At 43.6% G+C, this 13683-nt stretch overlaps 2 protein-coding genes across 3 annotated transcripts in view; both read right to left on the bottom strand.

The window, feature by feature from the left end:
* The window catches only part of mlxip (MLX interacting protein), a 52205-nt gene extending 49400 nt beyond the window's left edge, over positions 1–2805 (bottom strand). Inside the window, exon 1 of the mRNA XM_084181057.1 lies at positions 2297–2805. Coding sequence (XP_084037183.1) covers positions 2297–2613 — 317 coding nt within the window. The 5' untranslated portion in view covers positions 2614–2805. The remainder of the gene's footprint in view (positions 1–2296) is intronic.
* A 1451-nt stretch (positions 2806–4256) lies between these two features.
* Positions 4257–13524, bottom strand: LOC311144339 (B-cell CLL/lymphoma 7 protein family member A-like). Of its 2 annotated transcripts, XM_084180374.1 has the most exons (6): positions 13338–13508; positions 12394–12475; positions 12030–12126; positions 11757–11936; positions 7166–7269; positions 4257–5100 (listed from the first exon to the last, which is right to left on the bottom strand). In XM_084180374.1, the coding sequence occupies exons 1-6, from the start codon at positions 13427–13429 to the stop codon at positions 5026–5028; spliced, it is 630 nt and encodes a 209-aa protein (XP_084036500.1). In that variant the 5' UTR covers positions 13430–13508; the 3' UTR covers positions 4257–5025. The 2 variants fall into 2 exon arrangements, with proteins under 2 accessions (XP_084036500.1, XP_084036501.1); XM_084180375.1 differs by lacking the exons at positions 4257–5100; positions 7166–7269 and adding an exon at positions 10278–11495 and having other exon boundaries at positions 13338–13524.
* Between the last annotated feature and the right edge of the window lie 159 nt (positions 13525–13683).

Here is a 13683-nt window from a genome sequence, read left to right as displayed (position 1 = left end):
ACTGCTAAAGCTAACTCTCTCTCCTCTGCTCTTGTCCTTCTAGACCTGTCTGCTGCCTTTGATACTGTGAACCATCAGATCCTCCTCTCCACCCTCTCCGAGCTGGGCATCTCCGGCGCGGCTCACTCCTGGATTGCGTCCTACCTGACCGGTCGCTCCTACCAAGTGGCGTGGCGAGAAGCTGTCTCCGCACCACGTGCTCTCATCATTGGTGTCCCCCAGGGCTCAGTTCTAGGCCCTCTCCTATTCTCCCTATACACCAAGTCACTTGGCTCTGTCATATCCTCACATGGCCTCTCCTATCATTGCTACGCTGACGACACACAACTAATCTTCTCCTTTCCCCCTTCTGATAACCAGGTGGCGAATCGCATCTCTGCATGTCTGGCAGACATATCAGTATGGATGACGGATCACCACCTCAAGCTGAACCTTGGCAAGACGGAGCTGCTCTTCCTCCCGGGGAAGGACTGCCCGTTCCATGATCTCGCCATCACGGTTGACAACTCCGTTGTGTCCTCCTCCCAGAGTGCGAAGAGCCTTGGCGTGACCCTGGACAACACCCTGTTGTTCTCCGCTAACATCAAGGCGGTGACCCGATCCTGCAGGTTCATGCTCTACAACATTCGGAGAGTACGACCCTGCCTTACACAGGAAGCGGCACAGGTCCTAATCCAGGCACTTGTCATCTCCCGTCTGGTTTACTGCAACTCGCTGTTGGCTGGGCTCCCTGCCTGTGCCATTAAACCCCTACAACTCATCCAGAATGCCGCAGCCCGTCTGGTGTTCAACCTTCCCAAGTTCTCTCACGTCACCCCGCTCCTCCGCACACTCCACTGGCTTCCAGTTGAAGCTCGCATCTGTTACAAGACCATGGTGCTTGCCTATGGAGCTGTGAGGGGAACGGCACCTCTGTACCTTCAGGCTCTGATCAGTCCCTACACCCAAACGAGGGCATTGCGTTCATCCACCTCTGGCCTGCTGGCTCCCCTTCCTCTGCGGAAGCATAGTTCCCGCTCAGCCCAGTCAAAACTGTTCGCTGCTCTGGCACCCCAATGGTGGAACAAGCTCCCTCACGACGCCAGGACAGCGGAGTCACTCACCACCTTCCAGAGACATTTGAAACCCCACCTCTTTAAGGAATACCTGGGATAGGATAAAGTAATCCTTCTGATCCTTTGCCAATTATGCAAATTAGGTGATGACATCATTTAGCAACTACTAGCGACTTTTAGGACAGCCAATAGTTACTTTCCTTACTGAGTTGGCAACACTGCTTGAGAGGATCTGCAGAGAAAAATGGGAGAAACTCCCCAAATACAGGTGTGCCAAGCTTGTAGCGTCATACCCAAGAAGACTTGAGGCTGTAATCACTGACAAAGGTGCTTCAACAAAGTACTGAGTAAAGGGTCTGAATACTTATGTAAATGTATTTCAGTTTTTAATACATTTGCAACAATTTCTAAAAACCTGTTTTTGCTTTGTCATTATGGGGTATAAGTCTGTTCCATGTGCACTATTTCTACCTTCCCCATGCTTAAGTTTTGTTTTTGCATCTTTTACTTTCGGTTTTGAACACCAGCTTCAAACAGCGGTTTAGAAGGTACAATGACTCTACTTGCTTGTTTTGTCACAAACTGAAATTAGCCTTCCCATCCAGCCTACTCTCGTTTTTAACTTAAGTAACCATACCAAACATAACATATCACACTAATTTGGACCTCTCGGATTTAACTTTACTATGTTACATATAGTCTATGAGACCAAGCTGTATTATTACGTGTTTTCCTTTTCTATTATTTATCAATGTTCTTTCTCTGCATTGTTGGGAAGGGCCCCTAAGTAAGCATTTCACTGTTAGTCGACACCTGTTGTTTACGAAGCATTGTACGCGTGTTGTTTTATGCCACTATAGCGTAGCCTATACTTTTTAGAAAATGGTTCTGGAAATGTATACTCGTGACTTCAACTAGCTTCACCTCATGCTTTGGGCGTGGATTCTGATACTCGAGACAGACACTGGAAAAGTAAACATTCGTCCAATTTGTGATTTGCTTAAATAGAAAACAAAACAGCTAACTAGCGGTCATTTGGTAGGTAGGTATGGAAAACCCTTGAAACGTAATAAACACCATTTTGAACCCAAGTCATAGTCCAAAATGTAGCCCATCTTTAAATGCCATGGCAGTAAATGCTTGCATTGTTGGCCTTTCAAAGGCCAGGCAGCTAGCTAGATATCTAGTTAGCTAAAGTTACACTTTTAGTTTATTTAAGTTGAGAAGCAATCAAGACAAACCTGTATGCAAGGGTCATGCATTCGAAAAGTTTTGTTAAGGACGCGTCAATCGAGAGATGTGATGTGCTGGTCTTCCCGAAGTGATACGTCCGACAGGTTTGTTTGTTGACTGTGTCGAAGTCGTAACCTTTTTTTGGTGGGTGTTCAATGTGCGGCGAGGACACCATGAAATGACCACTGTGGATTATCTGTGACTCTCGTCCATCCGATTTCTTAATCCCCAGATGAGACTCCTCCGTGTCCGAGTCATCGTCCTGCTCCTGCTTTATACTCACTATGGGACGTCGGTATTGTCTTAGCTCCCTGGTGGTAGCCATGTCTTAGCAAGCTAGCTAGTTGTTCTTCTGGACTTATTTGCTAGCCGTTCTCATAGCTAGCGAGTAAAAACAAAGAAAAATGAATACTATTTATGCATGATACTTTGCTCGTTCGAAGACATTTTCCCGTGTCGCTTGACCCTTTATTGAGATATACACGTTGAATTGTTGGCAGACAGTCTTTGCAGTATATCCTCTTTTGCTGGTAGGCTAGCATCAGCTAACAAAAGTGTTGCTGGTGTCGAAGGATTTCCAGTGAAGGGACCAATCAAAGAGGGACCAACTGTTGCTCTGTCATGTCTGCAAACGTGATTGGATGGAGTCACAGAAATACCCTCCACTCGAGAGCAGCAGGCTCAAAATAACTAGCCTGGTTGCCGGTCTCTGTTCAACTAATCTAACGTAGCAGGCGTAAATAGCTAGCTATTTAATTCCACTCCATGTCTTTGGCAGACACGGAATACAAGGAATAGAACGTTACAGAGACTGGTACCCAGACTAGGAGTAGTCTACCGTGGAGTTGTAATGCAACAGTATCTGACTTTCGTTGTTTCTAAATTAAATATTTTCAGGTGTAATCCTTATTGCTTTCAGAAATGGCTTTATGGACATAGCTCAAGACTTGTTTCATGTATGTACATCAGGGATAATCAACTAAATTCAGCCGCGTGCCGATTTTTTTCTTGCGCAGATGGTCGTGGGGCCGGAACATAATTACTAATACTTTGTTTACTGCAACCGATATAATATTTGACTAAAACAATCATTTGTATACGATCACGTGTCTCTATTTCCAAAATGAAAATCACTTGGTGTTTTTACAGTCAGGTCCAGCAATGAAAATACAGTGCATTCGAAAAGTATTCAGGCCCCTTGACTTTTTCCACATTGTTACCTTAGCCTTTTTCTAAAATGGATTAAATAGTGTTATCCCCCTCATCAATCTACACACAATACCCCATAGCGACAAAGCAAAAACAGGTTTTTAGAAATGTGTGGTATTGAGGGGGGGAAATCATTTAATCAATTTTAGAATATGGCTTTAACGTAACAACATGTGGAAAAAGTCAAGGGTCTGAATACTTTCAGAATGCACTGTATAAACATTTTTGGTTTAGAAAACTTGTGGGGCCAAATAAAATCACCTGCGGGGCAAATTCGGCCCGCCAGTTGGGGAACCCTGGTGTACATGGTAACAGACTTCTTATCGCTATATGCCTGCCTATGCTCTGCATTGTAGCTGTGTCTGTGTAACAGATTTAAACAACTTTTTACATTATAGAATCAATTAGTATTTGTGGAATAAATAGGCTAGTTAGCTAAAACCCACTCAAATGTATGTACAATAAAATAAGAATAAACATAATAGTCAACATTTGACTTTCTGTAGCCAGGCCATAATTGAAAAAGGCCTTTTTAGTTGGGCAAAGGCTGACGAGGAAACAACTATTTAGGCTACTTACATTTGGCAAATAAAAGGTTATACTTATTGGCAGGTAGCTTAGTGGTTAAGAGCGTTGTGCCAGTAACCAAAAGGTCGCTGGTTCTAATCCCCGAGCCGATTAGGTGAAAAATCTGTCGATGTGGCCTTGAGCAAGGCACTTAACCCTAATTGCTCATGAGCGTCTGCTAAATGACTCAAATGTAATGTAAATGTTTAATCATCTATACATAGTGTTGCCAGCACTGCTGGACTCCAGTGAGGTATTCAAAGAGCCATCTATAACCAAACAGCCTACATATGCACTGAAAAATGCTTTACAGGTTAACAAAAACTGGGCAAAGGGCACTTGATATACCAGAGTGAAGTATACAGACTATTTAAAACACACATTTTTCATTATTCTGGTAATTCAAGGTACACAACCAATCTGGTAGCAGGACTATGCTACAAGGTAGAGTTTCCGTAAGAGGAGAAAAGGAAGTAGATATGCGACTGACTGAGTGCCACTAAATATGTAGGTGTTGTCTTTAGTTAAATTAAATAAATGTTTTACTGTCAAAGTAATAAACAGTTAGAACAGCAGCAGAACCAACCAATAATAACAGGATTCAAACAGTGTGTTGACCCGCCTGAACAAAAACAACAAAAGTGACTAAAATCAAAATATGTACATATACTTTGGAGGAGAAGGAAAACAATAGCGTGTGTAAGTGGCAAAATGAAAGATTTCACTGCAGTTTGTCGACCCTGTCCTATCCAGTTGATCCTGGTTTAGTTTAAGTTTTAGTCTTTTTTTGGGGGGGGGGGGGGGGGGGGGGGGTTGTAGAGGTGGGTTGTAGAGGTGGGTGCTGGACTCCTCTTGGACCAATTCAGAAGAATAAAGAAGTGAAGACACAGGAGGGGCTATGACACCAGGAGGGTTGAGGACATGGAAACAGATCAAGGAATTGGTGATGGTAAAAGATAAGTTAGCTGGTTTTGAGGAAATCTGAGGGAGTTTCCAACTTCCCCTTCTTATTGGGAGGAGTACAATCTTCAGATTCCTGCACAAATAAAAAAATATTTCAGAAAACATTTAAGCTTGTCATATTAAAATACTGGGTCTCAAACGAGTTTCATTATACTGCATCAGTCAAATTTCTAATTGACTAAAACATACAGTTAACTGCCAAAATAAAGGAAACACCAACATAGTGTCTTAATAGGGTGTTGGGCCACCACGAGCTGCCAGAACAGCTTCAATGTGCCTTAGCGTAGATTCTACAAGTGTCTGGAACTCAATTGGAGGCATGCGACACCATTCCTCCACAAGAAATACCATCATCTGGTGTTTGTTGATGGTGGTGGAAAATGCAGTCTCAGGCACCTCTCCAGAATCTCCCATAAGTGTTCAATTGGGTTGAGCTCTGGTGACTGAGACACACACACACACACACTTTAAATCCCCTATGCTCATTTGAGACCCCTCTTTCAAAGTCACAGATCTCTTCTAGTCATGGTAACAACATAATGGGCAACTGGGCATTTTTATACATGACCCTAAGCATGATGGGATGTTAATTGCTTAACTAACTCAGGAAGCACTTTCTTTCAATATACTTTACATCCCTCATTTACTCATTTGTTTCCTTTATTTTGGCAGTTAGTGCATTTGGAAAGTTTTCAGACCCCTTGACTTTTTTCAAATTTCGTTACATTACAGCCTTATTCTAAAATGGATTAAATTGTCGTGTCCCCCCCCCCCCCCATCAATTAACACACAATACCCCATAATGACAAAGCAAAAACAGGTTTAGACATTTTTGCAAATGTGAAAAAAAAAAAAAATTACAGCCTCAAGTCTTCTTGGGTATGACGCTACAAGCTTGACACACCTGTATTTGGGGAGTTTCTCCCATTCTTCTCTGCAGATCCTCTCAAGCTCTGTCAGGTTGGATGGGGAGCATCGCTGCACAGCTATTTTCAGGTCTCTCCAGAGATGTTCGGGCTCTGGCTGGGCCACTCAAGGACATTCAGAGACTTGTCCCGAAGCCACTCCTGCGTTGTCTTGGCTGTGTGCTTAGGGTCGTTGTCCTGTTGGAAGGTGAACCTTCGCCCCAGTCTGAGGTCCTGAGCACTCTGGAGCAGGTTTTCATCAAGGATCTCTGTACTTTGCGCCATTAATCTTTCCCCGATCCTGACTAGTCTCCCAGTCCCTGCCACTGAAAAACATAACCACAGCATGATGCTGCCACCACCATGCTTCACCGTAGGGATGGTGCCAGGTTTCCTCCAGACGTGACGCTTGGCATTCAGGCCAAAGAGTTCAATCTTGGTTTCATCAGACCAGAGAATCTTGTTTCTCATGGTCTGAGAGTCCTTTAGGTGCCTTTAGGCAAACTCCAAGTGGGCATTTATGTGCCTTTTACTGAGGAGTGGCTTCCGTCTGGCCACTCTACCATAAAGGCCTAATTGGTGGAGTGCTGCAGAGATGGTTGTTCTTCTGGAAGGTTCGCCCATCTCCACAGAGGAACTCTGGAGCTCTGTGAGTGACCATCACCTCCCTGACCAAGGCCCTTCTCCCCTGATTGCTCAGTTTGGCCAGGCAGCCAGCTCTATGAAGAGTCTTGGTGGTTCCACATTTCTTCCATTTAAGAATGATGGAGGCCACTGTGTTCTTGGGGACCTTCAATGCTGCAGACATTTTTTGGTACCCTTCCCCAGATCTGTGCCTCGACACAATCCTGTCTCGGCGCTCTACGGACAATTCCTTCGACCTCATGGCTTGGTTTTTGCTCCAACATGCACTGTCAACTGTGGGACCTTATATAGACAGGTGTGTGCCTTCCCAAATCATGTCCAATCAATTGAATGTACCACAGGTGGGCTCCAATCAGTTGTAGAAACATCAAGGATAATTTTTTATACATTTGCAAAAAACCTGTTTTCGCTTTGTCATTATGGGGTATTGTGTGTAGATTGATGAGGACATTTTTATTATTAAATCCATTTTAGAATAAAGCTGTACTGTAACAAAATGTGAAAAAAGTAAAGGGGTCTGAATACTTTCCCAATGCACTGTACCTGTACAAAGACATTCAAGTCTTGGATGGTGGTGGAGGGGAGCACCTGAGAATCTTGAGGAGTGTCTGAGGATGGTTCATTCCTTCCTGTGGACCTTCGGTCTCTCTTGGGTGTGCTTGTGTTTGAAAATGCTGAGGGGTGAACATTTCCTGCAATACCAGAAAGTCTGCCTCAGTGCATAACCATGGGAGACAATATGCTTTAAGCAAATAGAATAAGAAAATGACAAGACAGTGTTTGTATACTATTCCTACTTCTTCTGTAACAGTTCTGATTAAAAGAGAACAACATTCTAACAAGGGGCAACTGCAAGTGAATTTGCTGTGTTATTCATTTCTTTACTTTCCACAATAGTTTAAACTTCAGAGTCGGCATCAGTGCCCTTGCTTGGTGTGTATTATCGCAGGACTTGGTAGACAAGGTCTGTTTGTGAAATGACCCAGGAAGATTTATTAACCTGTATTTTCTCCAAAATGACATTACCAATTCTGGGTGATGACACAAATACCCTATTGTAGCTGACTTCAAAGTCTACACTACAGCACCATCTTGTGGCAAGTAAGACAATGCGGAGTCACATCCATGTCCAGAACAAGGGGTTGATATTGGAAAATACTTTTCTCAAGGGTGTTTAGCTTGTGACCTGGTGAAAACTGCAGCAATGACAAGTTAGTGTACTGTACTTTGTGATGAGTTTTGAACTCTGTCCTCAAACGGCATTAGCATGGCAGACCGTTTTAACAGCTCATTACTACAGATACTACAGTAAGCCTTCGTGAAATCCTTTGTTCAAGCCCACAAGAGGAACCAGCAATCTGTTCGCCAGTCTAGTACATAACAGCTAAACTGTTCTCTAAATACACTACATGACCGAAAGTATGTGGACACCTGCTCGTCGAACATCTCATTCCAAAATCGTCGGCATTACTATGGAGTTGGTTCCCCTTTCCTGCTATAACAGCCTCCACTCGTCTGGGAAGGCTTTCCACTAGATGTTAGAACATTCTGCGGGGACTTGCTTCCATTCAGCCGCTAGAGCGTTAGTGCAGTCGGCGTTCCAATTCTTCCCAAAGGTGTTCGGTGGGGTTGAGGTCAGGGCTCTGTGCAGGCCAGTCAAGCTCTTCCACACCGATCTCGACAAACCATTTCTGTATGGACCTTGCTTTGTGCACGGGGGCATTGTCATGCTGAAACAGGAAAGGGCCTTCCCAACTGTAAAACTGTTGCCACAAAGTTGGAAGCACAGAATTGTCTAGTATGTCATTGTATTCTGTAGCGTTAAGATTTCCCTTCACTGGAACTAAGGAGCCTAGCCTGAACCATGAAAAACAGCCCCAGACCATTATTCCTCCTCCACCAAACTTTACAGTTGGCACTATGCATTGTGGCAGGTAGTGTTCTCCTGGCATCCGCCAAACCCAGATTCCGCTGTCCGACTGCCAGATGGTGAAGCGTGATTCATCACTTCAGAGAACGCGTTTCCACTGCTCCAGAGTCCAATGGCGGCAAGCTTTATACCACTCCAGCCGATGCTTGGCATTGCGCATGGTGATCTTAGGCTTGTGTGCGGCTGCTCGGCCATGGAAACCCATTTCATGAAGTTCCCGACTAACAGTTATTGTGCTGACGTTGCTTCCAGAGGCAGTTTGGAACTCGGTAGTGAGTGTTGCAACCGAGGACAGACGATTTTTACGTAATACGCGTATCAGCACTCGGCAGTCAAATTTTGTGAGCTTGTTTGGTCTACCACTTCGAGGCTGAGCCGTTGTTGCTCCTAAACATTTCCACTTCACAATAACAGCACTTACAGTTGACCGGTGCAGCTCTAGCAGGGCAGAAGTTTGACGAACTGACTTGTTGGAAAGGTGGCATCCTATGACGGTGCATTTACATTTACATTTTAGTCATTTAGCAGACGCTCTTATCCAGAGCGACTTACAGGAGCAATTAGGGTTAAGTGCCTTGCTCAAGGGCACATTAACGTCATTTAGCAGACGCTCTTAGCCAGAGCGACTCACAAATTGGTGCGTTCACCCTATAGCCAGTGGGATAACCACTTTACAATTTGGGGCGGGGGGGGGGGGGGGGGGGGGGGGTTAGAAGGAATACTTTATCCTATCCCAGGTATTCCTTAAAGAGGTGGGGTTTCAAATGTCTCCGGAAGGTGGTGAGTGACTCCGCTGTCCTGGCGTCGTGAGGGAGCTTGTTCCACCATTGGGGTGCCAGAGCAGCGAACAGTTTTGACTGGGCTGACCGGGAGCTATGCTTCCGCAGAGGAAGGGGAGCCAGCAGGCCAGAGGTGGATGAACGCAATGCCCTCGTTTGGGTGTAGGGACTGATCAGAGCCTGAAGGTACAGAGGTGCCGTTCCCCTCACTGCTCCATAGGCAAGCACCATGGTCTTGGTGCCACATTGAAAGTCACTGTGCTCTTCAGTAAGGCCATTCTACTGGCAATGTTTATCTGTGGCGATTGCATGGCTGTGTGCTCAATTTTATACACCGGTCAGCAACGGGTGTTTGCTGAAATAGCCAAACCACTCATTTTAAGGGGTGTCAACATTCTTTCGTATATATAGTGTATTTGACGAACTCTTGTTGCCCAGAGTACATACTTGTGAACAAATCTCTCCGTAGATGCCATTTTTTTACAATACTGCCTTGTTTAGCATTTAATTATATATTCTATAACCTCATCATTGATTATGGTTTTCAATATGAATCTTTAGATTAAATATTTAAATAAAAACTTGCTCAAGGTTTTCAAAGCCATTCTGTTTGGTGATTGGTTAATTCTTAGAAATGTCGCTAATGCTGCCAATGACATTGGTGAAGATTCAAGAACATTTTGTTCACCAACTGTCCTTTATGAAGACATAACATGTACCCTTTTGATCTTGAGACAGCTGTGCAACTGCACATTTTTTTTACTATTCTGGGATTATGAGGGCTGGATGAAAGCAGTCTGCCTGTCAAATTAAACCATATTTTTTGACAAATTGGCACTACTCTTAGAAAAGACCTAAAGGTAAGAACAAAAGCAGGGCTAATGAGGACAAGTTGCAGTATGTATATGGTATGGTTTAGTTTAAACTAAGGCAGTGCTCTCCCTTCTGTGCTAGGTAGCATACACTACCAGTCAAAAGTTTGGACACATCTACTCATTCAAGGGTTTTTCTTTATTTTTACTATTTTCTACATTGTAGAATAATAGTGAAGACATCAAAACTATGAAATAACACATATGGAGTCATGTAGTCACCAAAACAGTGTTAAATAAATCAACATATTTTATATTTGAGATTCTTCAAATAGCCACCCTTTGCCTTGATGACAGCTTTGCACACTCTTGGCATTCTGTCAACCAGCTTCATGAGGTAGTCACCTGGAATGTATTTCAATTAACAGGTGTGCCTTCTTAAAAGTTAATTTGTGGAATTTCTTTCTTAATGCGTTTGAGCCAATCAGTTGTGTTGTCAAAAGGGGGGCTATACAGAAGATAGCCCTATTTGTCCATATTATGGCAAGAACAGCTCAAATAAGCACAGAGAAACAACAGTCCATCAATACTTTAAGACATGAAGGTCAGTCAATACAGAAAATGTCAAGGACTTTGAAAGTTTCTTCAAGTGCAGTCGCAAAAACCATCAAGCGCTATGATGAAACTGGCTCGCATGAGGACAGCCACAGGAAAGGAAGACCCAGAGTTACCTCTGCTGCAGAGGATAAGTTCATTAGAGTTACCAGCCTCAGAAATTGCACCCCAAATAAATGCTTCAGAGTTCAAGTCACAGACACATCTCAACATCAACTGTTCAGAGGGGACTGTGTGAATCAGGCCTTCATAGTCAAATTGCTGCAGAGAAACCACTACCAAAGGACACCAATAAGAAGAGACCTGCTTGGGCCAAGAAACACGAGCAATGGACATTAGGCCGGTGGAAATGTGTCCTTTGGTCTGGAGTCCAAATTGGAGATTTTTGGTTCCAACCGCCGTGTCTTTGTGAGACGCGGTGTGGGTGAACGGATGATCTCCGCATGTGTATTTCCCACTGTGAAGCATGGAGGAGAAGGTGTTATGGTGTGGGGGTGCTTTGTTGGTGACACAGTCTGTGATTTATTTAGAATTCAAGGCACACATAACCAGCATGGCTACCACAGCGATACGCCATCCCATCTGGTTTGGGCTTAGTGGGACTATCATTTGTTTTTCAACAGGACAATGACCCAACACACCTCCAGGCTGTGTAAGGGCTATTTCAGATGACCTGGCCTCCACAATCCCCCGACCTCAACCCAATTGAGATGGTTTGGTATGAGTAGGACAGCAGAGTGAAGGAAAAGCAGCCAACAACTGCTCAGCATATGTGGGAACTCCTGTTGGAAAAGCATTCCAGGTGAAGCTGGTTGAGAGAATGCCAAGAGTGTGCAAAGCTGTCATCAAGGCAAAGGGTGACTATTTGAAGAATCTCAAATATAAAATATTTTGATTTGTTTAACACTTTTTTGGTTACTACATGATTCCATAGTTTTGATGTCTTCACTATTATTCTACAATGTAGAAAATAGTAAAAATAAAGAAAAACCCTTGAATGAGTATGTGTGTCCAAACTTTTGACTGGTACTGTATATACTGACCACTCTTGCTGTCTGTGCTCTTCAGCTGCTCTTTGCCAGGGGACTGACTATGGTCACTCTTAGCCTCGTTGCTGTCACTCTGGGAAGTTGCCATGGCCTCTGGGGCAGGGCTGGCACTGTTGCTGTTATCCTGCTTCATGGGAGAGCAGTCAGCAATGGAGCTCTGGTTACTGTTATCATCTGAGAGATACAGAAAGTGACAAAGATGAATTTACAACTATTATTGAACCAAAGAAAATAATTTTGTAAATATTTTGCCCTTTTTTAGCTTACCATGCATATCCATCATTCCAGGAGAGGGGCTGTTTTCTGGTGTTGTGATCTCCGACCCGTACTTGTCATCCTTGGCTTTCTTCTTATTTTTGCTCTTCTGCAAGATAGCACATACAATGCTGAAGTGCCACTATTTATTACATATTTATTAAGTATTACATAATGATGTACTTTATCTCAATATAGTAGGCTACCTTTGTGGACAAGTTCATGTCAGAAGGAATTGGAAAGGACATGAGGAAAGGAAGCACATGTTGGTGATCATCCACCGCACTTCAGTAACTGTTCCCAGTCTCATTCTACAAGGACCTGCAAAAACGATTAGGCAAATGTGGTGCCCCCAAACACCCTGTGGATGACTTACATCATTTGACTTGGGTTCGGTCACAGGCACCCACTTGTAGATTCGCAAGGATGTGTCGCCGACAGTTACCCATTTCTTCTCCCTGCGTTAGTTACACAAGGAATGAGAAACACTTGTTTGCAATTGATATATTGCATTTTTAATGTCAACAAAACACTATTTTAGTGTACTATCAATTTAAATTACAATTCCCAATAGAAACTGTATTTCAGCATTTACTTTGGCAAGTTAATTTGAGGTTTAGGAATTTGTTGTTACTTCTTTCTAAACCTTTGAGAAATTCACCCAATGACTGCCTATAATAGCCTCACATTATTTAGACTAAATGAAGCACACAATTTAGTGGTAATTATACATTCAGGCTACTTGCAAGCAAATCCACATGACATCAAACTATACAATTTCAATGTTATATTACTATAGGGGCATATTATTAGTAATACAAAATAAAATTGTAAAGCAATTCGGGCTTTGCACAGTTCGTCTAACCACCACCACCGCACGCGCGCCCTCTATTTGCAGGACACAAAAGAACGAACCTCTCCAAGCGCTAAATTTAAAACCCCGCGAACGTTAACTATTCTCACTATACCGCTGTCGTCGAACTACGGCTGTGATGTTAATATTGATACCATTCGAGCAGTGAAAAAGCAGTAACCTACCATGCTTCTCATGCATTACAGAATGCTCGAACAGCAAAGGCTTCATCTAACTGCAACGAAATGGCTTCTAGGTTCAACCCACATTTTTTTATGAATAGATATTCCTACATTATAAGTGTTTTAAGCGGCGACCTCCTCAGATCAGGGCGAGAGAGCGCAGTACACCTGAGCAGATGTATCATCCGACCAAATTTGATTTAATGTGTATTTCGTTCTTTCTTCTCCTGGTTTCTCCTCCCCCACTAGCATTGCTGCTCTCTTAGATAACGCGTTCCCTCTTACCAATTTCGTACTTTCTCAACAGCAGCCATAACCCGCTTGATGTCATCTTTCGCCCTACTCCGTGTCTCGGCGCGGACCGACCTGCCCGACATAGCTATTGGTAAAATATGTTAAACTCGCCGGCAGTTTAGACACAATGCAAACACACGGAAGCGAGCTCTAGGAGGAAGTAACGCGCCTGCGCCGTGGACAGCGCAGAGCAGGCAAAGCGCTTCTACCGTCCTTTTATAGCTCAATGGCTTGCACGCACTATTTTTGGTGTTTCTGTTGACAGACAGGAGAGAAGTTGCACTATTTCAGACAAAAGTTTTTCGGCATTTATCTTGAAAGTCTCTCAGAAAGTTAA

The sequence above is a fragment of the Coregonus lavaretus genome, assembly GCF_964263955.1.
Source record: "Coregonus lavaretus genome assembly, chromosome: 17".
In the NCBI taxonomy this organism is placed as follows: domain Eukaryota; kingdom Metazoa; phylum Chordata; class Actinopteri; order Salmoniformes; family Salmonidae; genus Coregonus; species Coregonus lavaretus.
The sequence above is the reverse complement of the archived record's forward strand: the minus strand, read 5'-3'. Positions and strand labels throughout refer to the sequence as shown.